The 23,396-nt window shown below is 44.5% G+C and overlaps 2 protein-coding genes across 10 annotated transcripts; one reads left to right on the forward strand and one right to left on the reverse strand.

The window, feature by feature from the left end:
- Nucleotides 1-394: 394 nt before the first annotated feature.
- Nucleotides 395-16,567, reverse strand: PRDM4 (PR/SET domain 4). 9 transcript variants are annotated; one of them, XM_015863819.3, is made up of 11 exons: nt 16,291-16,509; nt 15,009-15,142; nt 14,132-14,317; nt 10,965-11,765; nt 8,130-8,279; nt 6,762-6,880; nt 5,883-5,968; nt 5,043-5,170; nt 4,262-4,576; nt 2,985-3,153; nt 395-1,576 (listed from the first exon to the last, which is right to left on the reverse strand). In XM_015863819.3, exons 1-11 carry the CDS (start codon nt 16,299-16,301, stop codon nt 1,270-1,272), a joined length of 2,406 nt encoding a protein of 801 aa, XP_015719305.1. In that variant the 5' UTR covers nt 16,302-16,509; the 3' UTR covers nt 395-1,269. The 9 variants fall into 9 exon arrangements, with proteins under 9 accessions (XP_015719305.1, XP_015719294.1, XP_085395563.1 ...); XM_015863808.3 differs by having other exon boundaries at nt 6,762-6,901; nt 16,291-16,447; XM_085539437.1 differs by lacking the exons at nt 395-1,576; nt 2,985-3,153; nt 4,262-4,576; nt 5,043-5,170; nt 5,883-5,968 and adding an exon at nt 6,346-6,543 and having other exon boundaries at nt 16,291-16,447.
- Nucleotides 16,568-20,866: 4,299 nt separating this feature from the next.
- ASCL4 (achaete-scute family bHLH transcription factor 4) lies at nt 20,867-23,396 on the forward strand. The gene has a single exon (XM_015863760.3). It carries the CDS (start codon nt 21,507-21,509, stop codon nt 22,071-22,073), a length of 567 nt encoding a protein of 188 aa, XP_015719246.2. The 5' UTR covers nt 20,867-21,506; the 3' UTR covers nt 22,074-23,396.

Below are 23,396 nucleotides of genomic sequence, written 5' to 3' on the forward strand. Positions count from 1 at the left end.
GACCAAACATCATCATCTCTCACCCTGTCTCCCTCACTGATCTCTGAGGGCAAGCACGGTAAACCACACAGAGGCTTTAAAGAAACAAGGCAATACAATGTCAAGGGAGAGGCACAGCTGAAATGAGGCTGTTTACAGCAAGAACCTAACAGGGAGAACCCCAAGTACCTTGTCAGGGAAGAGCTCAGCTCACTGTCCACCCACTTGCAGCAGAGAGAGACAAACCATAAAACCAGCCTACAAGATTTAGAGATGAGTTATTAGTCATCATCTTCTCTCTTCACAGAGGCATTCCTGCCCCTGCCTTGTCCCAGGAACACTTGGGAGAGGCAGATGATGGAAAAAGGAAGTGCTGGGTTTTTTTCAGACTGCTTAAATATTAAAGAACATTAGAAAAGAGCCACATTTTTAATTTTTTTTTCTTCCAAAAAGAAAACAAGTGAATGAAATAATACATTTTCATTCCATAAATAGTATTAGCAGCAAACCCTCCCATCACTTTTAAGCTGTAAAAGGTTTACAGCACGCAAAGGCTGTAAACACTGCCTGATCACCTATAAGCTTCTTCCTTACTGACCTGTACAGTCTTTACCTCTTCACAACGTGCTCTCATGAACCAGAGTGAGAGAAGGTAATAACTGATAGCCAACTTTTGGTTTTCTGAACACTGCTGTAGTGGGATAATTGCTTTATCTACTACTGTTGAGTACAGGTACACTGCCTCCAGACCAAAGCCTTATTGTAGTTTCTATAGAAGGAGCCCTGACATTCTTTGCTCTGTGCCAAACCACATCCTTCAGTTAACAAGTATTAGAAAAGATAAATACAACTAACTGCTACCACCATTTTTTTTTGTCCTGTTTGTTTTGTTTTTCTTGCTGTCAGGGCTGTGGCAGTTACGGACAAGATGGCTTACAGGTCATAGCCATTACTCAGCTACATCTCTGGGTTGTGGCTCTTCCCTCAAAGGACAATGCAAGGTGTGTTACATATCCTAGCACTGGGTGGGTTATCTGAGTATGCACAGCATGTGTGAAAAATCTGTTCCTCATATTTCTTTTCTAGCAACTGTTCACTCTTAAGCGCACCGTTCTCATTCAGTGTTTTGGCTACAGAGTTTATTAAGTGGTGGTAGTGGGGAGACCAGAATGAAAGGAATACTCCTCATCTGACATAATGCTGTTGTTGACTGGGGAAACAAGGAAGAGTTCTGTAGTTTTTTCCTTCCCCCCTTTTTAATATCCACAAAAATTTCCCTCTTCAGTTTCTTCATTTGTGTCCAGCGAGGGCATCACCAGTTGAGTAGATTCCATTGTTAATCCTACAGTCCTCAGTCCTCATTGAGTCTATTAATTCCTCTTCTGAATCCTCCTCTTCCTCCTCTGGGGTCGATAGACTGGATGTGGGGCCTTTACATATTTTTAAGTGGCGAGTGAGGTGATATTTGGTTAGATAAGCCTTGGTGCATTTTTCACAGATATAGTCCCTCTTTCCTTCATGTGAGTTGAGGTGCTTCTTCAGATGATTTGTCCTCAGAAACAGCTTGTCACACTTGGGGCACTTGATCTGCCGTTCTCTGCAAGAGAAAAAAGTTTAAGTTTGCTTCTGCAGAAAGGCAGCTGATGTATTAAATCGTAGGGAGGTGGGTGACAGTGCAAATGGCAGAGTCACTCTTGTTCCTAAATCTTGGTTCCAATGCATCTGAATCAGAAATAACAAAAGTACCACAACATTGACATGTAAATGCTGTTTTCTCTCAAAAAGCAGCATGTTCACACAGCTGTTCTCTGCTCCCTCTCATGCTCTTGGCAAAAGTCAAACTTTTTGGCTCAACTCCTCACCTGCACCCAACCAGTTATTTTTCCTGATGGTAAATCAGAGGGAAAAAAAGAAACAAACAAACAAAAAAAACAACAAGAATTCTAAAAGTTTTTTGATTGTTTCTTTGCCTTTTAAGTGAGACTGAACTCTGGTTAAGCTCCATGTTTTGGCAGGACAGAGGTGTTGCCATGGTGGAAGGGTGAGTCCCCACCCCCACCCCCCCCCTTCTTTCCATCCTGTACAAACAGGAAGGGAAGAAAAAGAAAAAAAATAACAAAGCTGCTGAGTGTTAACAAACCTCAGATGTAAATGCTAAGCTGAGGCTTACCAGACTGCAACAGTCAAATTGCACATGACTCTGCAAAATGCCTCCCACCTGCAGTGCTCCTAGCTCTGGCTGTAAGAACAAGCAAAGCAAATCTCTTAGTCTCTCTCATGCTTGCTGCACTGTTCTGTCTCCTAGGCAGCAGGAAAGCAGCAGCAATCTGATTCCAAGTGCATACAAGAACCAGATGCTGAAAATGAAACATTCAGAGGGATTAGATTTGGGTAAGCAGCCTTTAAGGGAGGGCCTTGGGACTGGGAGTAATTCCAAACAGGATGGAGAAAATTCACAGAGCAAAGGGAAAGATCCGGCCTGGCAGGGCTGAAGGACTGGGTGAGACTTCCAGATAAATGGAGGAGGACCTGGGGGTGCCTTCTCCCCGCACAGAGGAGACAAGTGTGTGTGAATGAGAGCTGAGGGTGGAAAGGGTGGGTGGAGAGAAACAGCAGGGAACAAACACACTCCCCAGGTGCAAACTGACTAAGAGAATTAACTAAAACATAAGAATGACATTATTAAGGACTCATGTTGTGACTTGGAAACAGTTCTCAGCAGAGAACTAAACATAAATCAGCTGTAGTGATGAGCGCTCCAGAATGCTATTTCACAAGACAGGATGCATGCCTGCAATTTTTTAATGACAAAGGAAATTCCAAACAAACACCACAATAGTCCCAGCAGCAGCAGGCCAGTAACAAGGCATTTGTCCAGACAGATTTCTCCCTTATTTTAGAAGGTGAACCTGTGCTCTCTAGGCCAAAGTATTTGCACATTGAATTCTAAGGCCATTAAGCTTCATTACTGACTGCAGCCCAGCACATCCCCAGAGCTCACTTACTGTGTGTGGGTAAGTACATGCTGCTTGAGGTCCTGCCTCCGCATGAACAGCTTTTCACAGTAATCACACTTCAGATTCTTCTCCCCCGTGTGGATGACCATGTGTGACTCCAAGTGAGCCTTCTGGGTGAACGACTTGTCACAGAGGGTACACCGATAATTCTTCTGACCTATAATCACACATGTATACCCACAGTCAGCATGACAAGAAGAACAGTAAGCAATCAATCCCATCCACTTTCACCCTGAAGGAAGGCAGAACTTCAGACTTTGTACACCCATGTACAAAGCTCACTAAGTTTGTTCCTATCCCAGTGAGCATTCTGTGATCACACGCACTCCATCCATTCACCACCAAGCCCACAGCTCCCCCCTCCAGCTTTGTGATTTGCACTCCTTGATTCCCAATTGCATTTTTCAACTGTACTGAAGAAACAGGCAAAAATATCCATGCTACATCTTGCTGGACAGCACTTATCTACATCATCTCCCTTCTCCTCACTCTGTTAAATACACTTTCTGAGTCCCTGTCATCTTCCTACGGAGCTTAAAAATCTCCCTTTCTATTTTTCTCTTTTTTCATTCACCAATCTTCTGGCAATTCTTCCTTTATCTCCAAAAGGCTGTAGCGATATCCAAATTCACACAGAGGCCATCAGCATGTTCAGACTTGGTGAGTTTTGATGAGTGAAAGAGCTGAGTCTTAGCCACTTCAGTCTGACCCCATAGTCACCAATTTCAGTCTTGTGCCATTTGCTTCAAATGAGTAAGAATGAGGGGAAACATCTCAGCCCCACATTTAAGTGGGAAACTGTCCATATTACAAGCTCTTAAACCCAGTTGGCTTTTTCCTCCTGAGCAGAAGGGAACACTTGTTCTATCATAGCTGCCAACTGCAGAGCAACTGTGAGGGAACAAGGGGTTTCTGTCTTGCAAATGAAGCGTTATAGCTCTTCCCAATTGTAATGCACTGCAGTTCATCAAATGCTCGTTTAAGCATGGCATAATCAAGCAGAACATGGTGCTAAATACTGTCCTACAAACACTGAATCCATCTCAGTCCTATCCCACACCGGTCTGCACTATTTAGATGATGCCTGGTCATTAGCTGGGCTCAGCACAGACCAGAGATCACTCCTACTAACAGCCAGTATGCTGCTAATCTTAGAAAGGGGGCAAGAGCTTGGCTTTACAGACATGAGCTGGCCCAGATCAGAGAACAGGGCCTGCCTCAATGTTTCCCTTTCAGAGAATACCCATAAAGTCCCCAGCCCTCACCTGTGTGTATCTTGAGGTGCGTGCGTAAGTTGCTAGGATCACTGAAAGCTTTACTACAGAAATCACACTTGTGTGGCTTCATGCCCATGTGCCCCATGAAGTGGACGTGGAGCTTGGAAGGGGAGATAAAAGCCTGGGGGCACATGGAGCACTTCCATTTCCTTTCCTTGCCATGGCCTGGCCCGTGGCTACTGCTGTGGCCCTGGCTGGGGAGGTGGCTGTGAATATGGCTGCTCAAATGGGCCTTGAAGTCCGCATAGGAAGCACATTCCTTTCCACAGTGGCAGATGTGCACGTCTGGATGTTCGGGGACACCTTTGGGCACAAAAATATTACTTTTAGTGAGGCACAGCAAGGCCTAATTAGACAATGAACATGATCCACATTAACATCTTAGGGTAGGAAAACCAGCTGAAGAGGTTTTCACTCCAGCTCCCTTCACCTCTGATGTTTGCTTTCCACCTCTTATTATATAAGCCTAAATTAACGCAACTAAATGAGGAGAGCAGGAACAGAACTCTCTCAACACCAGACAGAAGAACAGAAGAAAATCAGCCCTTTTTCTACAAAACTCCAATCTCATGCTTCTGATTAGTGGAATAAGATACTTAAGTATTTCTTTTAAGTGATGACAGTCACTTCATAATGAAATGGAAACTATGATGTGTATCACTGACAAGGAACATTAAGCACTCCCAAGTCACAGTACCCAGAAGTGGCACTAAAAGGAATTCATGCTGGGGAGTCCCTGCAAAGCCAATGAAGGTGAGTGCTTACTTACCAAGCTGTCGTGCGTAGTCCCGACTGTAATAAAAGCAAAGCTCGTGCTCAGGTGGGATGTCCCGAGAGGTGCAAAAGTAAATTTTTCCATCATGAGGGTAAGCCACCAGGTTCTGCTCTTCCCGGTTCCTACAGCAACATGGAGAGTTATGGAAAATAAGTGCTCCAGGGATACTCAGAAAAATAAAGGAAATTCCTATAAATAAATAACGAGGAAACCTCAGCACTTGCCAGCACATAAAAAAAAAGGCTGTCTCTTCATTCATTTGTACATTAGATGTTAGGAGGAAATTATTTATTCAGAGAGTGGCGAAGAACTGGAACAGGTTGCTTAAAGAAGGGAGTCATCCCTAGGGCGTGATCCCTAGAACACCTAGCTGGATGGAGCCCCAGGTAGCCCATTCTGGTGGGCAGCAACTCTGCCCATAGCAGGGGGTTGGAATTGGGTGGGCTTTAAGGTCTCTTCCAACCTAAGTCATTCTACGATTCCATGAAAAGAAATAAATAAATCAACACTGCCTTCACAAATACATCCAAAAGGAATGGGCCAATGGGGAGACTAGCTAATACACGGCAAACTAATATAAAAAAATCTGGTTTAAAGCATTAGAACCAGTTTTTACTACAGCATGTGCATTGGCTTCCCCAGAACATTCTCCACTGGATACTTTGATTCACTGTTCCTCACCTAGTCCAAGATCCCTAGATGCTTCCTGTAGGTCCCCTGATCCTGAGTTCATGACCTACCTGGGCAGTCAGCACGACAGGCTGCGTGATCTCCAGCACAGCCTCCTATAAGCCCAAATTCCAAGACATTTAGCATGGTACAGATGGCTCTCACCTGGCTTTGCGTACAAACATCATCCAATTACATTCAGTTTCATCAGTTGTAATGATGCAGAACTCCAGGACACCATTGTGATAGATCTATCAGAAAAAAAACCAAAAACCAGAAAAAACCACAAAGGCAATCTTAGGATAAAACACAGCAAACAACACAGTGAAAGAGCTTCTTTCTCTAAGAGAGGATATGTTTACCTAGAGCATGCCAGGAGGTCTCTATTGCCGCTGTCAAGGCCACAGCCCTGTTTTTATTCCTTATTTCCCCTTCACACAGAAATCTTGACATCTCTGCTATCCAGGAGACTAGAAAAATTATTTATCAGCATCTTTCCCACTCAACACCTTCAGCTCCCAGCAGAAATGCATGTGGTTATTTTTCCTACGAGCCAAATCTTGTGAATAATACTGGGCAGATACTAATAAAATACTCTTGTGAATAATACTGGGCAAACAATACCTGCTTTATTTATAAAGATCAATTTTATTTTCTCAATATGAAATAGTGTGGCAAAGAAAGCTTTGAAGCAGCTTTCCTACAACAAATGATTTATTGAAAGTCTCCACAGGCGATAAACAACAATACAAAACAAACAACTGCTGCCTAGGAATATACAATCTCTGCTGGCACTTCACATAAATACTGGAAACCACACGCAGCCCTGTAAAAGAAAAGGCATTAAAGAGGCTCTGTTGTCAGGACTGATTACCAGAATACTACATGACACAGAGCTGTGATATGCTGATACTAAGCGTTAAGCAATCAAACTGCATTAGTTTCAGGTTTTCGCAAGGATGACAATGTACAAGCTGCTGTGTCATGTGGTGTCCTTCATCAGAGAAAGGCACGCAGCAGTCTGCAAGCCGGGCACCCACTGACCTTCCAGATGTGACTAGCTGCTTTGTCTGTCCAGTCAGCCACCTCCAGAGAATGGCTCTGCTGCCCAATCAGAGGTCCAAAACAAGTCCTTACAGGAATGGTTTCTCGTGTCCACACACCTATCAGTAGAAGACCAACATCTGCAGAAATCAACGATTTAAATAACTAAGAATGCTTAACAAAAAGGTGGGAGATTTAGGAGATAATGCTCTGAGGATAATATCTAGGCATAAGATCATCAAAGCTTCTATTTCACATGTAGAGCACGCCTAATGCAGAGACAAGAACCACCACCACCACATGACACTATTGGAGCCGCTTTGTTATAATTGCAAATCTTTACGTGCTTGCCAAAAGCAAGTAATTCACTTTTCAGTAAGCTACAAAACTAAGATCCTAACCACTTGTACCAATTAAAGTTTTCATGGCACTTTCTGCAGAAGCAGAAAATACTAGTTTCAGTAACTACATTTTGCCTACCTAATCCCCAGGAATTTCCAGAACTGTTGCTGGGCATTGTTAAGCAGCTTCTGCATTTCTCCCCAGAGGCAGCTGTATTTCTGTCATGGGCAGAGGGATTCCTGCATGTATATTATTTATTATTAAACATTCATATATAGAGATCTACACGAATACACTGAACAGCTTTCAGGAATAAACTGGAAACTAGTGGAGCTTGAAAAAAATAAAAACAACAGATGTAATCTACTCCCAACAAGCAGCAACACTAAGCAAGCCAATAATCACATTCTTCTCTAGCCTTCAGATCCTTAGGGTATTGCACTGTATTCTTCGATTTCCAGGTGACAGTGGTGTGTAATACAGTTACAAGGTCCACATCCAATGACAGGGTCAGTCTACGTGCCAAATGTAGATGAAGGTGGGGGAAAACAAAAAAAAGAGGCACTCTTGATCAATTCTCCAATATGAGTATCCAGGAGACCCACAGGTAGCAAACCAAGCTGATAAACAAGCAGGCAGAAATATCTTCCATTATTTCTACTTGTTATCTTCCCCCAGGCTGCAATTGCTGTGTTGTTTTTTTTTTTCTTATCAAAGCTGTGCCCAGGAGATTTAGCACATGATAAAAATAAACATCATACCTTGCTTGCACTTGACCTTATCAAATGTTACAGTAATGCTGTGTGGCAGCACCCCTGCAGCCTAGCTGAAGTCTACAAAGTAACCAAGGGACAAGAAGTTCTTGCACATTCAAAAACGACAGAAGCCACGGTGACTATAGAAGAGGGAACCACTTCTCTCTCTCAGTGTTTCTTTCCCCACATTAAAATCCCTACAGTTTTTCATTTCAGTCAGTGAGCATATTTTAAACTGCTGCAGAGAAGCACACAGTAATCTGATTCTTACCCACTTCAGCTCCCATGAGAGACTGCCGTAGGACAAGCTGCTTAGGGAGAGAAAGCCTGGCTCGGCTCTCTATTGGGGTGTCCGGGACAAAGGTGACAGGTCCATGGTCAGGGCAGTCTGATGGATACGCCTTGTCACACAGTGTGCACCCTGCAGAGAGAGGGAAGGACAACAGGCATTAAAAAGATGTCACAGCCCCTGAACTGCAACCAGTTCCCTATCAATATGCTATAGATCAGCTTCTGCCAAAGGCTGCTTTTATCTTGCTTAACTCAGAAGCTTTGGGAGCTTTTGCTCAGAATACTATGTGCAACTTTATTACAGTCAGATGGGCACCAACATACATATCACTGTTACTATCAAATTCAACCATGCAGATCCCCACCTGCCATCTCCTCACCAAACTATGGTAAAACTGAGGGTGTTTTCCCCAGAGCTGGCAGTAAGGTTCATGGGAGAAAAGCCACATTCACTCTGATCAGAAGTGACATAACCTTTAATAGAAGGCAGGAAAAGCCAGGCCACAAGCTTTCTAACTGAGCATGGTTTCTGAATTTACCAGGAGCACAAGAATTTTATGGCATGCAGAACCCTCATGGATATTCATGTAGAGGGACAGTAAGGTTTTCTTCCTCAAGTTTTTCTGAATTGAATCCATAAACCCCCTTATTTCTGTTTCAATTCAGACAGTGCACTGTTTCCTTTGAAGGACCCACTGCAATACACTCACAGAGAACCCCTTTACAAGGTGGTACTGAATGGAACAAATGAAGTGTCCAAGTAGAGTCAGCATCTCCCCCTTCCCAGTCCATCATTTGGCGCACATAATAACTAAAAGAAAAGCACTGAAAGTCCTTAGTCCAGTAACTTCAGGAAAAAGCACATCATAAAATGCTCTCACCTCAAAAAAGGCTGTCACTTTAATTCTCCACAAATGGAGCAGCCTCGGTAAACACACTCCTGATAAATCACTTCTCTTCTAAATAAAGATGCTCAGCTGATAAAGCCAGATCTCCACAAAGATCTTCTTCAGTCCCTCAACAGCCCAAGTGCAGTTTAAAATACCTTATCACAGAAGTAGCCTTCAGTACACATAAACAACACATCCATTATTAAGTCTTCAGAAGAGGTTTTTGGGAGAGAGATGCTAGTGTACCAGAATCTGACTCTGTATCAAGTACAGTTTGAGCAACTATACAGTTACAGCTATGAAGGCACTCAGAAAATCATCAAGTAAGCTCATATAGAATGGCTTAATGTATGCAGATGACATGTTAGAGTACAGCAGCTACACCCGATCCAAGTAACAAGAAATACTATTTGTAATGCTAGTTTTTAAAGCCTTGCCTACCACTCAGCACTGATTATAAAGAATTCCTTCATTTCACAGTCAGGACTGTCGAATCTTTTTCTTCCCACTTGGGAGCAGTATACAAAGTTTTCTGAAAAACGTCCTGATTTCTGCCTTATCAGTGACGAAAAGCCATCAGGAGGTTCTGATTCTTCTTCCTTACTGTCACTTGCCTGGACACAAAGCCACGTTTTATTTAAGAAAAGCTACAGAAGAACAAGAAGTTACAATGCAAACTCTCCCAAGCCAAAGACTATTTCAAATCACATGAAATCACATGGCACACAGTAGCCACTGTAACATCCTACCAATGAGGAATACCAGCTGGGAAACAGCTTCGGTCTCAAGAGTGATAAGAAGATTCTTAGCAGTGTAAGTAAGTGACTTCATCACGAGCATGTTGCGTATGACACCATTTTGATCATTTTGTCTTCAACAGGCAACAGTTGTTAGCAGGAAATCCTGACTGCATCAATGGCAAAACTTCTCATCTAGGAGTTGCAGCTTCATCACGGTCTAGAGCCATCCGATTTTAGGTTAGAGCTTATTACAAAGAACAAAAATGTTAATTCAAGTGCCTGACTAGACTTTGGAGAGACTACACATTAAACTGCACCTCTCGCATTGCTGATCAGGCACTATTTCTTTCAATTCCTTAAAAACTTTCCACAAGCAAATCTTGTCAGAAGACAAGCAGCTTCAAGTCCACTTCACGTACAAGAGTGGTTGTCAGCAATGCTACCACAGTTGACAGAACTGAACATAAATGCCACTGGCCTTACACTTCATAGGCAGGAAGACAGATATGTTGTGGTTAGGAGTTCAAATCTCTATCCCCATGAATGAGAACTTGACAGTTCTCTAACACAACTCCTTTAACTATGAGAGGATTAAGAGAGCACAATGTCCACTGCTTCTCCTTTCCTAAAAGATCAACTAGCCTACATACTGAAGTCTTTAATGAGAATAATTAGAAATATTAAAAACTTCCCACCCTCTCCTTGCTCTTTTTTTCCTAATAGATCCTGTTGAGAACATTTCCTTGGTGGCTGCTCAAAGTTTAATAACAATTTTAGGAAATGACACAACATCAAACTCAACAGCTATACCACTTGGTGAAACATTTTTTTTCTTCTTCAAGCAGAGCAAAATGAGTCATTTTTAATGCAACTTTGAGAAATAAGAGAATCATTTGCAAAGGACAGCATCAGAATACCCACAAAAGACATGATCATAAGGAGCAAAACTTCCAACCTCAAGGCAGCATGGGAAAGTGATTCAAAGAGAACAGTGCTAAAACACTCTGTGTCTACCAGTTAGAGGTTAATCCACCACCACCAATATTCCAGTTTTGGAGGACTTGTTAAGTAGCTATGTTTCTTCCACCAGAAATCTGTAACACTGACAACAGGAGTTATGTTATCCCTCCCGACAACAGCTACAAAACAATTCCCACCCAAAGAAAGCAGCAAATTCACACTCACATATGGTAAACAAGGTTGCCATGTTCTCCTTGTTCGAATTGGAGTCTTCCATTTGCAGAGAGGACGGTACGAAGGCAAGATTGTCTGCGGACACATCCACGTGACCCGGCCCCATGGCTACTTCCTGATTTATGGAAGACACCGCCACTGGCTCAAGGCTGAGGCCCACTTCATGCAAGGCTACCGAGTCCAGGGAAGCGAGGTTGTGTGAGGTAGAGAGTGCCACGCTCACAGAGTTGGTGCTCATGGCCACGGTATGAATGGAGTCATTTAGTGTGCTATCCGACATCCCTGCCACCCGCCCAGCGATGTGGTCAGGCTCCATGACAACAGGGACAGGGAGTTCCAAAGTGCTGCTGTGAATGGGGATGACCCCGCCGTGCCCCACTGCGTCTGGTGTCAAGTTACTTCCCACTGTGTCCACGGCCAAAGGTTCATGGCTCCGGGAGCCATTTGGCATCTGCGAATGATCCCCGGCTACATCGTCCATTGTAAGCTCCTCTGTCATCCCATCTGTAGAGATGGGGCTGGTTACCCTCGAAACATTCTCCATAGTGATTGTACTGTCCAGAGCTACCTCGTGGCTGTCACTAGGATGCATGTTTTGAGCACCATGTGTGTTGACTGTACGGGAGTCCATGGGCACAATCCCTGGTTCCAGCCCCACAGTTCCACTGGGCTGGTAGGGATCTAGGGCCGAGGGATTGCTGGGCACTGACAATGCTGGATTGCTATCAACATTGATAGTGTTGGGATGGATGTACTGAGGCGGAGGTCTGTCAGCCAAGTATGATAAGATACCTGGTAGAAAGAGAAGGGAGAAGAGATGAGACATCATCAGTTTTCAAGTCTGAAGCAAAAACACCCAGTCATTGTAGTGTAGTACATTAAGACCTAAATCCCTACTGGTGTGCTTTGGCTCAGCTCCTGCCAATATAAGGAGACACGCTCTTTACATTATGCCCAGTTAAAAACCTGCCTCACAAACATATGCCAACCTGACACTCCTTTACAGAATATCTTTTGACAACAAAAAAAACAGAGCCTCCATCCAACAAGGTAAGTCTGTGGTTATCCGTTAAACTTACGTGATTTGTCTCTTAGCTATCTGGTAGCATTTAGTCTAGACTCCTCAGTATACAGATTGAATCAGAAAAGGCTCTTCGCATTTTAGCCATAATTATTCATTCTTAAGAACCAGCCCAGAAGCAATGAAGGATTTCTAATGGAATCTAATATTTCATTAAACTCAGGTTCGCCTTTGCTAGAAGTAGAAACAGTTCTCCAAGATACTTCCAGCTCAAGTACTTAAGTTTTAACAATAACTGCTTTGTTCCTCTACAACTAAATGACACCTCTGTCCATCTCAGAGCTCTTCAACCGTATTTAGGAAGGAATAATGTCTCTCAAAGTTATCTTGTATCACCCGTTCTCTTTCCTTAGAAAGGAAATATGCTGTTTTTCCTTATAAACAATAGACTGGTTAAATTTAAATTAGAAATTCTAACATCTTTTCTGGTAGTCCTGGAAAACTCCTCACCATCAAATAACCTCCAGACTTAGGATACAAGGAAACACTAAAGAAATTACTATATTTACATAGTATCAACTTCTTCAGTTAGCCCAAGCTGACAAATCTCTGGAGGAAATTCATTGGCACAATCAAGTAAACAGTGCCTCAAGTGTAATAACAGAGAAAGATTTTGCACATTCTGCAAGATCGGCATCAGCGTGCTTCTTTTTAGCCTTGAACCCTATGAGCCATTTGTTCTGTAAAGATTTGCCATTCTAACACATCCAGTATTGTAAGCATGCAATTATGGTTATTCTTTCTGCAACACAACCCCCCATAAATGGCTAAGTGAAGAAATTAGTAGTAAATGGATGGTTAAATTGATCAGCTGCATCAAACATTTCCATGAGTGACGTTGACCTGTTGCCCAAACAAGGAGGATTCTTGAAGGAAGGAAGGAAGATGGCTGATGTCTATAAGACATCAGACTAAACATCAAGTAGACTAAAAAAAGCCAACAGAACACATTTCTGCATGAATTATACCATCTCAGAAGAATGACAAATACCTCTGGCCCTCAGATGCGCTGCTTTCTCCTCTACTCTTTGCCCACAAAATGGCAGGCATGTAAATACACTGCTAAGCAGCTGGCAAATACAGACATGAGTTGTCAGGTAGCCGGACGAGATCTGGGCTGCTGTATTTCGTTTCCTCATCCAGGCTGAACCAACAACACTCACAGGGTGACCTTGAAGTTTATCTAACCCCTTCCACCCTGTCAATCTTAGCTATAAAACAAAACAAGGTCTACATTTACAGCTCAGATTTCCATGTCTTGATATAGTAACATGTAAAATTCTACATTTTTACTCCAATATGGATACTAACAGGGATTTGAGATACATATCAATATGTTTGACAACCAACCTTGAACAAAAATGAAGAAAAACTACACCATGGACTAAAGAAGTGTGTGTGTGTGGGGGGGGGGGGTAATAGATCATACTCCTTAGCTGTTGGCTTGATCCTTTTGAGCACTGGAGTACTGTAACCATTTTACATGCATATCAAGTGCTACTTCAGACTACAGAACAACAGCAACAACAAGATGGCAGCAATTTTCCTACTCTACCAAGATATTTGACATCAAAACAATACATTCCTTGCATTCTGATGATCTTAAAGCAGGAGCAGTAAGAGGTTCAGTTTAGAATAACAGAATGACCTGGGTTGAAAAGGACCATACTGATCATCTAGTTTCAACCCCCCTGCTATGTGCAGGGTCACCAACCACCAGACCAGGCTGCCCAGAGCCACATCCAGCCTGGCCTTGAATGCCTCCAGGGATGGGGCATCCACAGCCTCCTTGGGCAGCCTGTTCCAGTGTGTCACCACCCTCTGTGTGAAGAACTTCCTTCTATTATCTGTATCTAGTATCTATAGATAAATTTAAGTAGTTTATCTCCTACAATTCTCTTCATATACATATGTACGCATACAACAACAGAGATCTGAAAGTGAAGGTCTGTAAATATCACGTCAGACTGCACGAAAACTAAGTTCTGCAAAATGTTTCGGCTGCTTCAGAGCAGAAACCAAGGGGCTCTTAAATCAATTTCTCTTTGCTTCCATCCATTAGCAGCAGACCACTCACCAGGTAGAATGTGTCTGAAGTAGCTGCTCTCCAGGTGAGGGTATGGCGGTGGAGGTAGGGTGTAGTTTCTTTCTGGTATACCACACATCACTCCTCGATCCCCAATACCCATTGGGAGCATCAGAGACAGAGCAGAGGGCAAGGAACTCAAGGAGGGGCCCAAGTTTGGAATCGCAACAGGCAAACCTGTGAAGAAAAACGCCCATTTAAATTCAGTGAAACTAGTGGAGCTTATGGACAAACAAGCTAACAAAGAGATTACTAATTCCTCAGCTCACTGCAGAAGTAAAACATGGTGCTGTCAGCATAAGGCAACAGGCTTCAAAGAAAGGATCGCAGTTATCACAGCACTGAGAGACACGCCTGCATGTGGCTAGATCTTCCTTTAAACACATTAGGTAGGACCTGAATCTACTTTGCAATTGTGATGGACTTCTATCTGTGCAGTCCCCTGTATGAACACCTAGGAAAATGGTTTTGCTTTATGGATGAAAGACCATTATATTCACCTGAGTAAAGATGGACTGAAGCAGAGGAAGATCTGCAGTGACAGGTCATATTTCAAAGGACTCTGCAGCCACACACCCATCCACAATATAAAAAGCCCCACTGGAACAAAATGAGACCCCCACTAAGGCATAAACCTAGTAAGCACACATCCCTTTTGTCCTCCCACATAAAAAATCGGCTTATGGTGTATATTTCCACAGTTCTATACACACTGTGTATATTTCCACAGTTCTATATATCCTAATTTCCTGCAAAAGACGAGACTTGGTATCAAGGCAAGCACTGCTACCCAGTTATGAACTTTCACAAGACAATAAAATGGAGAGCATCAGTTGCAATACCCTTAAAAGGGAGCTTCTCCCGTTACCTGGTGCCGGTATGGCGTTGTGAGTGGGTGATGCTGCCAATCCCAGGTGACTCCCTGAGACAGGCAGGGCATTGCTGACAGAGGACGAGGTCAGCTGGTCCATCCCTACAGGACTCAGGTTCATTTCATTCATTCTAGAGGGCAGGGAACAAAAAGCGGAGGTCAAAAAAGAGAGAAAGAGAAACAGAAACAGAAGCATTCCCGAGTACTGACTGTGTAGAAGGGTTGAACAAACACAAACTCAAAATCAAGTATTGACACGTAAAAGGTCTGTCTTAGGAAACAAAGCATAAAGTACATCAGCCACTCACACTGTGATTATGCCATGGCCAAGACATACTAATGTCATTTGATAGCAATGACCGAGAGTAGAAAGCCAGTCCAAAAAGACAAATCAGAGCATAGTGCCTTGCTTTCTATCCAGAATACAAAGTCTCATTTCTTCCAGTCAAAACCACTGTAAAAAAGTATTGTGACTGCAGATCAATCTGCAAGCTGAATGTCACACTTATTTGGACAACATCACCCAAGATGGCTTAAATTTTGTAATGGACACAAAATCCCCAATTCACCATCAGTCCAAACCTGGCCCACGGTGACAAGAGTCACCTCTGCAGAATAGGCATTTTACAGAGCTTTAAAAGCCTAGTTCTGAAATGGTACGTGCTCTCGTCTTATTGAAAACTGGCACCACAGGTGACACAACTGCTAGTTGAGTAGCTGCACCTCCCGAGCCACTCAAGCAGCTGTAGGGCAGGGGCCGCCCAACAACCCCAAACCCCAGGCTAGGGAGAAGTCAGCCGTCACACGGCACACCCCGAGGTGTGATACCGCATAAGTGGCCTGAACCAGTCCTCAAGGGATGCTAACGGGACACCGTCGTCGCCTCCAGATGTGGGCAGCTCCACGAGCCTTCGCTCTTCCCATCGTGGCACTGCCACCCACCCATGGGCTCAGCAAACAGCACGGCCGAGCACAGCTATGCGAGGGTGATGGATCGCAGGCCTGGAAGCGGGGAAGAACACCCGCAGCTCACGCGGGCCCCGGGTCTGACCCCGCACGCAGAGCTGCCAACATTCGTCGCACTTCAGCCCGGCTCCAGCGCGACGCTCAGTCCCACAGCCCCCAGTCCCCGGCGGCGCAGCGCTGCACGGCTGGCATCCCGGCCGGGAGGGAGAGGCCCGCGGGAGGAGCCGAGTGAAGGAGTCCCGTTCCCGTCTCCCGGGCCAGGCCCGAGCCGCCCGCGCACCTCCCCAGGCCCCTGAGCCCCAGCGCCGCTCACCTGGGGTACATGGAGCCCGGCGGCGGGGCGGGGCCTCTCCCGGCGGCGGAGCGGCCGCGGCCGCAGCCGCATCAGGGCCCTCAGCCCCGGCCTGCCGCCGCCCCTCGGGCAGCCGCCTGCCCCGGCCGCAACCGCCGCCGCCGCCGCCGCCTCATGGGCGGGGCCCCGAGCGGCGCGGGCCCGGCTGCGGGCGGGGGAGCGCGGAGGAGGAGGCGGTGATGGCGGCGGGAGGGGGCCGGGGGCAGCTTCCGCCGCCGGGCGCCACAGCCAGGAAGCGGCCCCGCCAAGGAGCAGGGACGGGGCACGGCGCGGCGCCGGGCAGCGCGCTTGGGAGGGGCGGGCCGCGTTTGCTTTGGGTACGAAGCAGGCCCGGAGCTGCCGTTCCTTGGTTGGTTGCGATTTGTGGCTCAATAACGTACTGCTCCGGCTAAGGCTGTGTTACAAAGGAACCGCTTGGCGTGTGGCAAGTCACCTGTGGCACGTGCATATTAATCACATTTGCTGTTCAAATCAGTCTGCAAGTTGCTAAGTACAGAGGCGAACAGCTGTTTCCTGAAATGCTGTAATGTGCTTCTCTGATCGGATCGTGTCTGCCCCTAAATCATAGAATGCTTGGTACTGGAAGAGATCTCTGAAGGCCATCTAGTCCAACTCCCCTGCAGTGAACAAGGGACACCACAGCTAGAGCAGGTTGCCCAGGGCCTGGTCCAGCCTTGCCTTGAAAGTCCCCAGGGATGGGGCATCAACCACATTGCTAGGCAACCTGTTCCAGTGCCTCACCACCCTGTAAACGATTTTTTCCTTTTATCTAACCTAAATCTACCCTCTTTGATCTTGAAACCATTTCCCCTTGTTCTGTCACCACAGACCCTGATGTCTGTCCGCTTCTTTCCTGTACCTCCCCTTTAGGTACTCTCAGTTCACCTCCCAGCCATCTTCTCTCCAGGCTGAACAGCCCCAGCTTTCTCATCCTGCCCTCATGGGAGAGGTGTTCCATTCTGCAAGTAAATGTTGCCTCACATAATGCCTTGACTGGGTGTCTGCACACGAGGAAACTCAACGTATTTGTCTTCTTGCTGCCTTTTGATCCAGAATGACTGAATGTGCAATCTGGAAAGATCATTCCATTTTGATACACAGCTGTCAGCTCTAGTAGGGGTGGAAACAGCTTCTCATTTGGTTCTAGCAGTCTGAGAGCTGCGTATGTCCTATATGCTACTTCATAGAATCACAGAATCATTTGAGTTTGAAGGAACCCTTAAAGGCCGTCTAGTCCACCTCCTCTGCAATGAACAGGGACACCTACAGCTAGATCAGGTGCTCAGAGCACCTCCAGCCTGACCCCTCCAGCTCAAAAGACTCTTTCATGACACTGAACTCCCTAAAACACAGATGATGACTGGAGACCTTACATTTTCTCTTGTCATCCTCACAACTTCACCGTTACTCTCAATACATCTCCATTCTGCCCTGAAACACCGAGACCTGAGCTCGATGCTAATTTTGATAATGCACTCTTACTGGAGGACCATCCCATTGCTGAAATCCTCGCTATCTGAGCTGAAAGTAATACTTTGAGCCTATGAGTCAGACTGGATGTAGTCATAGGCAGATAAGAGTGTTTTCTCCTGCTGGCAAGCGTGGGTCCTCCAACATTCCAGGTTTTTTTGTAGGCTCTTTACACCCTTGAAGAAGTGATAGTTTAACTACCAGCTTAAAGCACCTGTATCAAAGGAAAACAGAAGAGCTCTGAAGTGTCACTGGATGAGAAATTAACCTGTGTCTACAGAGATGTATTCTGCATGCCTGGAGTATTACAGTAAAATACATTTCAGAAATGCCTCCTCTGAAAGAGAAGATTTTTATAGAGATAGCATTTGTAATATCTGTGAGTTGTTTCCATTAAGACAGGTATATGATATGTCCTGAAAGCTTAGTTTATTGACTTGCATGGTACTTGCTGCATGAGAGCAAATGACACGGCTATTTTTCAAGCTGTACTAATACCCTGGAGACATGCTGAAAAATAAGGGATGCTCGTGGAATCACAGGGGAAAAGATGCAGTTAGTGTGATTTTTAACTCCTACTGTATTTTCTTCCTCCTCCTCCTCCTCAGTAATATGTTCACAGATAAAATAGTTGAGACCTCATCTGCTGGGAAATAGATGCACATGTTCAGCTGGTGCTTGAGTTTCTATAGTATTTCCAGTGATGACTTTCATTTCAGCCACAGAGGGATGCGGTGTCAAGGAGAATCTGTTGCTTTGAGTAATTCAGAGTAATTCAAAGCAATCACGGTGTAACACAAGGATGTTTGTAGTGTTATTCATGATTCTTGTGGGAGTGTGAACAGGCTGAGGGTTCTTTTGTACAAAGATTACATTCTTGTAGACAGTGTTAGGATATATGCAATTAAAACCACAACTAAGTTTCAAATAGAAACAGCACAGCTTCCAGAACCTCATAGCCTGAATGTTCTCTTGCAACAGCTCTGAAAGCAGGATGATTCTGCCACAGAGCAGTGAATTATATCTGACTTCTACCAACCAAAGACAAACCAGTCCCTCTGCTTCCTTTCATTTGAAGAGTCTCCTGTTCAGGACAAGGGAGGCAATTTGAGAAACAGTGTAAGAATTAAGAACAGTGGGTTTTCTTGGAAGGACATTGTCCATGGAGTCTTAATCTACTCATTACACTATGATGCCCCAGTCCTGTTGCTGTCCCTATGCTCAGCTGCATGCGTTGGTACCAAGAGTGTATTGCCTTGTGCTGGCACCCTGCCCGGGTTCAGAGCCCTGTCTGTGAGCACGATATTAGATTTGTCAACAAGATACAACATTCAGCAAGCACTCGTGGTGTGTTCTCTTCTCTTGCTCTGAAACACAATCTGCAGACTTTGACATGAGTTCAGTTATGCAGGTTAACAATTCACATTTACATGTATTGTTACTCCCTCCCCTCCCCAGGTACAGGTGTGGTTCTGACCCTTTGGGCTGTGCAGGTGACCTGTATTTACTGTAAACATGGACAAGAGCTCTGGCAGCAAAGAGCAGTGTATTTGCATGACAGAACTGAAACACAATCATGGCTTTTGAACTCAGCTGGACTTCTGGTGGGGTCATAGTTTCATAGTTTCATAGTTTCGTGCGGGTTGGAAGGGACCTTAGAGGTCATGGAGGGCTGCAAAAAGTTTTGGCACCAGAGGGCCCCAGGAGGCACATTGCTATTTCCTTATATGCTTCTACAGAGATTGTAGATTCTGGGAAGGTCTTTGCTTGTGCTGATTATGACAGAGAGCAGCATTTTTCAATAGAAAAATAACATACATCAAATGTCCTTTTCCTACTTCAGATATTTGCTCAGAGGCCAACAGCCTCCTTGCTTCAAGAAAGCATCAAGTCCTTGCCTACCTCAGTGCTACAGCGAATGTGTTATTTTCAGAATTCAGCTCTGGAAATGTTTCTACTGGAGAACTCACTGACAGCACTGGTGGTGGAGGTGAAAGTGGATGGATACTTGCCCTGTCGTTTGAGCCATTTAGGTGCTTTTCCAGCTGCTGGCATAAACCAGAGGCCAGGATTATTCTCATTTACATCTGTCTGGAAGGGTCTCCATGTACGTTCATCATATTTTGAAGATTACCATCTAGATTCTTCTTCTACCATTTTTTTTTGAAGCAGCGGAATAGGCCAGCAGAGATACTGACTTGAAAGCATGCGCTGGCATCACTGCTGCTGGTTTCTGACTCAGCAGAGACACAGATGTGTTTCTCAGAGCAGAGGATGTTGTTTCAGTTACTCACGCTTCTGAGACTGTTTGGCATGAAAGACCAAACAGGGTGGAAACTTTCACTTTGAGCAAAAGAACAGTTTTAATAGAGCCCACATGCTTGTACCTTTTCATGTCTGTCCTTTCCCACTGCTCTCCTGGGCCAAACGTTCAACTCACCAAAATGATGGTAGCAAAAAGAAGGCAATTCTGTTAACTGTGAAGCTGTTTTTCTGGAAAAAAAACCCACAAATATTTTAACTTCTGAACAACAAAATGGGAAAGGATGCTGCTAGCAGAGCAGATTTCTTAGAGGAAGCACATGGATGACCACATGGCACTGCCAAAAGTCCTTGTCTTCTTTCTGCCTATGCCTTCTTGGTAGGGTGCAGGCAAACTGGTGGGTGCTGCACAGGTCTGGCACAGCTGAGGGAGATTTTCAGCTCCACAGCTGAAGCACTCTGTAGGATGCATCTAGGAAGACAACACTGATGTAAACATCTGGAAACAGCTACGCAGGGGCAATCAGGGCATAGCTTCTGAGGAAGGTGATTATAATGATGACCAGAACATCTCTGCAATAAGTAGAAATGAGCAAAATGTTGCAGGCTTTCTTGATAATGTTTGCGTTCAATTTGTGAAACTCATATTTCTTGCAAAAGCCTCTCTTCGGGTGAAGAGAACAGTTTTCCTCTTATCGCTCGCACGTATGCATTCTTGATCTGACATGACTTGCAACCACAAGAGAGCACTCTTTCCTTTGAAGATTTCTCTGCTTCTCCAGAAACCTAGAGACATGCCATATAAGTTTGCAAACTGCTTGAGAGCTGTTTCAGTTAGACCAGAGCAGCCGAAACAACAAAGCTTGCCGTTGTCTTTTGGATTTCATTGTGAAGAGCCTTTGGGTAGTTTTCAGATGACAGAAGATCCTGGGTTCCTGAAAGGGAGGAGTTCTGCCAAAACTTTGAAGATCCCTGTAAACTTTGCAAATTACGGCGCTTTTGGAGACAATTATATCAAACGATACTGTGGATTACAATACATGAGAAGTGTTTAGAGCCTGGAAGATTATTTATGTTTAGCGTTAACTCGTATGGTCATAATTTCAAGAAGGGAGAAAAGGAATACACAGGAACCCTCTTATTATCTTTTGAAATATGAAGATCAGAGGAAAAGGAAAGTTTAAAAGTGATTGTCCTCAAAACCTGCCTATGAATTAGCTGGCATCCTGCATCTATAAAGACAAGGCTCAGAGCTGATTTCCAGGCATGAGTGGACCTCCTGAGTCATCAGCAGTGCTTTGAGATCTGAGTTTCTACACAACGAGAGGAAATTGCCACCTGCGGGGCAGAGTGCCCGTACAAATGTTTCCCTCTTGCCTGGATTGATACAGGATTTGGAAGCCACATTTGGGAGCTGACTTTGTGCTGGTGAGAAAAGACAAAGCATGGCCAGCAATAAAGACGATGGTGGACTGTTGAACAGGATTGCATTTTCAGGATCGATGCCCCTGGCTAACAGCCACATCCATCCCCATGGGGTTCCCCTGAGAGAACCCTTTGGGGTTCCCATCCATATAGACCCATCGTACTGGGAGCGAGCCTACGGTGGGCACACAGGTCACATCTCCTACGTCCCATTCCCTGGCTATGTGGGCGTCTATGACTATTCCTTTGAGCCTGCCTTCATTCGGAAGAGGAACGAGAGGGAAAGGCAGCGGGTGCGCTGTGTGAACGAGGGCTACACACGTCTGAGAGAGCACCTGCCCAAGGAATTTGCTGACAAGCGCCTCAGCAAAGTGGAGACTCTGCGGGCGGCCATAAGCTACATCAAGCACCTGCAGAGCTTGCTGGACTGCCATCCCCTGGGGTCCAGCAGTAAGGAAACGCTCACCACCAAGGAGCTCTCGAATGCTCCCAGCCCTGGTCCTCTGCGGGAATGCAACAGTGATGGAGAGTCGAAAGCCTCCTCAGCCTCATCCCCCTACAGTGAATTTGAGGAGGTGAGTAGCTAGGAATTGGACCCCTGAAGAAAGAAGCCTTCAAGACCTTCTGAAAGCCAGAACTAAATCCCCTGGGATTTTTCTGCGGATTAAGATGAATACCAGGAAAAAGGATAACAGCTAGGAGAAAAGATAAAGGTATTTTCACTCTTTCAAAGGACAACTGTGTTGTCTGCGCAGAACTTAAAGATGACTTGCAAGGACACAGACCTTGCTTCATTTGTTCCAAATGTGTTACTAAACTTCGGATTGTTAAAACTGAAGCAAATCTTTGCATTCTACTTTTCATTCAGCTTCTGTTCTATTTTCATTTGCCTTTCATGCAAGAAGAGAACAAAACCAGATAAATCCATTTCAGGAAATCCCCCTTCCCTTTCTCCCAGTTCCTCCTTTATTTTCCTGCTTGCTAACTTGGAATACCGCAGTTTACAAACATTTCGACTGGGAAAGGTAAGATTTAGATAACACAACCTTCCCTAAAATGGTTAGAAAACTCCCAGAAATGCTCCTGTTTCTGATAAAGATGTTATTGTTATAAACTTGTGAATAATTTTTTTTTTAGTGGCATCTTCTAAAGCGAAAGAAGCAACTCATGCATTGGATTCTGGCTGTTCAGTGATGATGGGAGGGATGATATTCAGGAAAAGCAAGTCTGACATTTTCACTCCTATGTGTTCTAGAATGTGGTAGGCAGAGAGTTGTAAAAGTACACCTAAAAAGGCACAGCTTCAATTCTGATGTTAAAAAAAAACACATTGCCAGCCTATTTATTTCTTTACTCAAAATTGAGTTTGTACACAAAATAGTCCTGAGTATTTTTGACTGGTCAGAACTCAGAAATAGGCTCCTGTAGTGGTTATGTAGTATGTACAAAAAGGGTAACATTAAATATACCAGTTTACGTCTGTGTGAAGGTGTAGGCATTTCTCCTTTTGATCAGAATATCACATTACTTTTTCAAAGAATCCATCTTTTCAAATGAATATCTTGAAGTATATGAAATACTTTTCATTCAGACAATATCTGCTTAAAGTGAAAACTTCCCCCCAAATTGCTCAAAAATCTTCCTTTCCCCAAGGCCGGACTTAATTAACATTCAGCTATGAGCTTGAATCCTGTTCTGAACACGAAGTAAACTCCTTCTCACTTGTACGTCTTGCACAAACCTTCCAAACTTCTGCTTTTCTGGCCTCGCTTTGGTGAAATGGTTTTGTATCATTTTGTCTTTCCTTCACAGCGTGCTGACTGAACACCTATGTAAATGAGAATGCATACTGATTAAATACCTCAGATGTGTCCGTAAATTTCATTTAAATAAAAAACGCAATACATCCA

Source organism: Coturnix japonica, chromosome 1 (genome assembly GCF_054131305.1).
Source record: "Coturnix japonica strain WE chromosome 1, WE-NBRP24, whole genome shotgun sequence".
Taxonomy (NCBI): domain Eukaryota; kingdom Metazoa; phylum Chordata; class Aves; order Galliformes; family Phasianidae; genus Coturnix; species Coturnix japonica.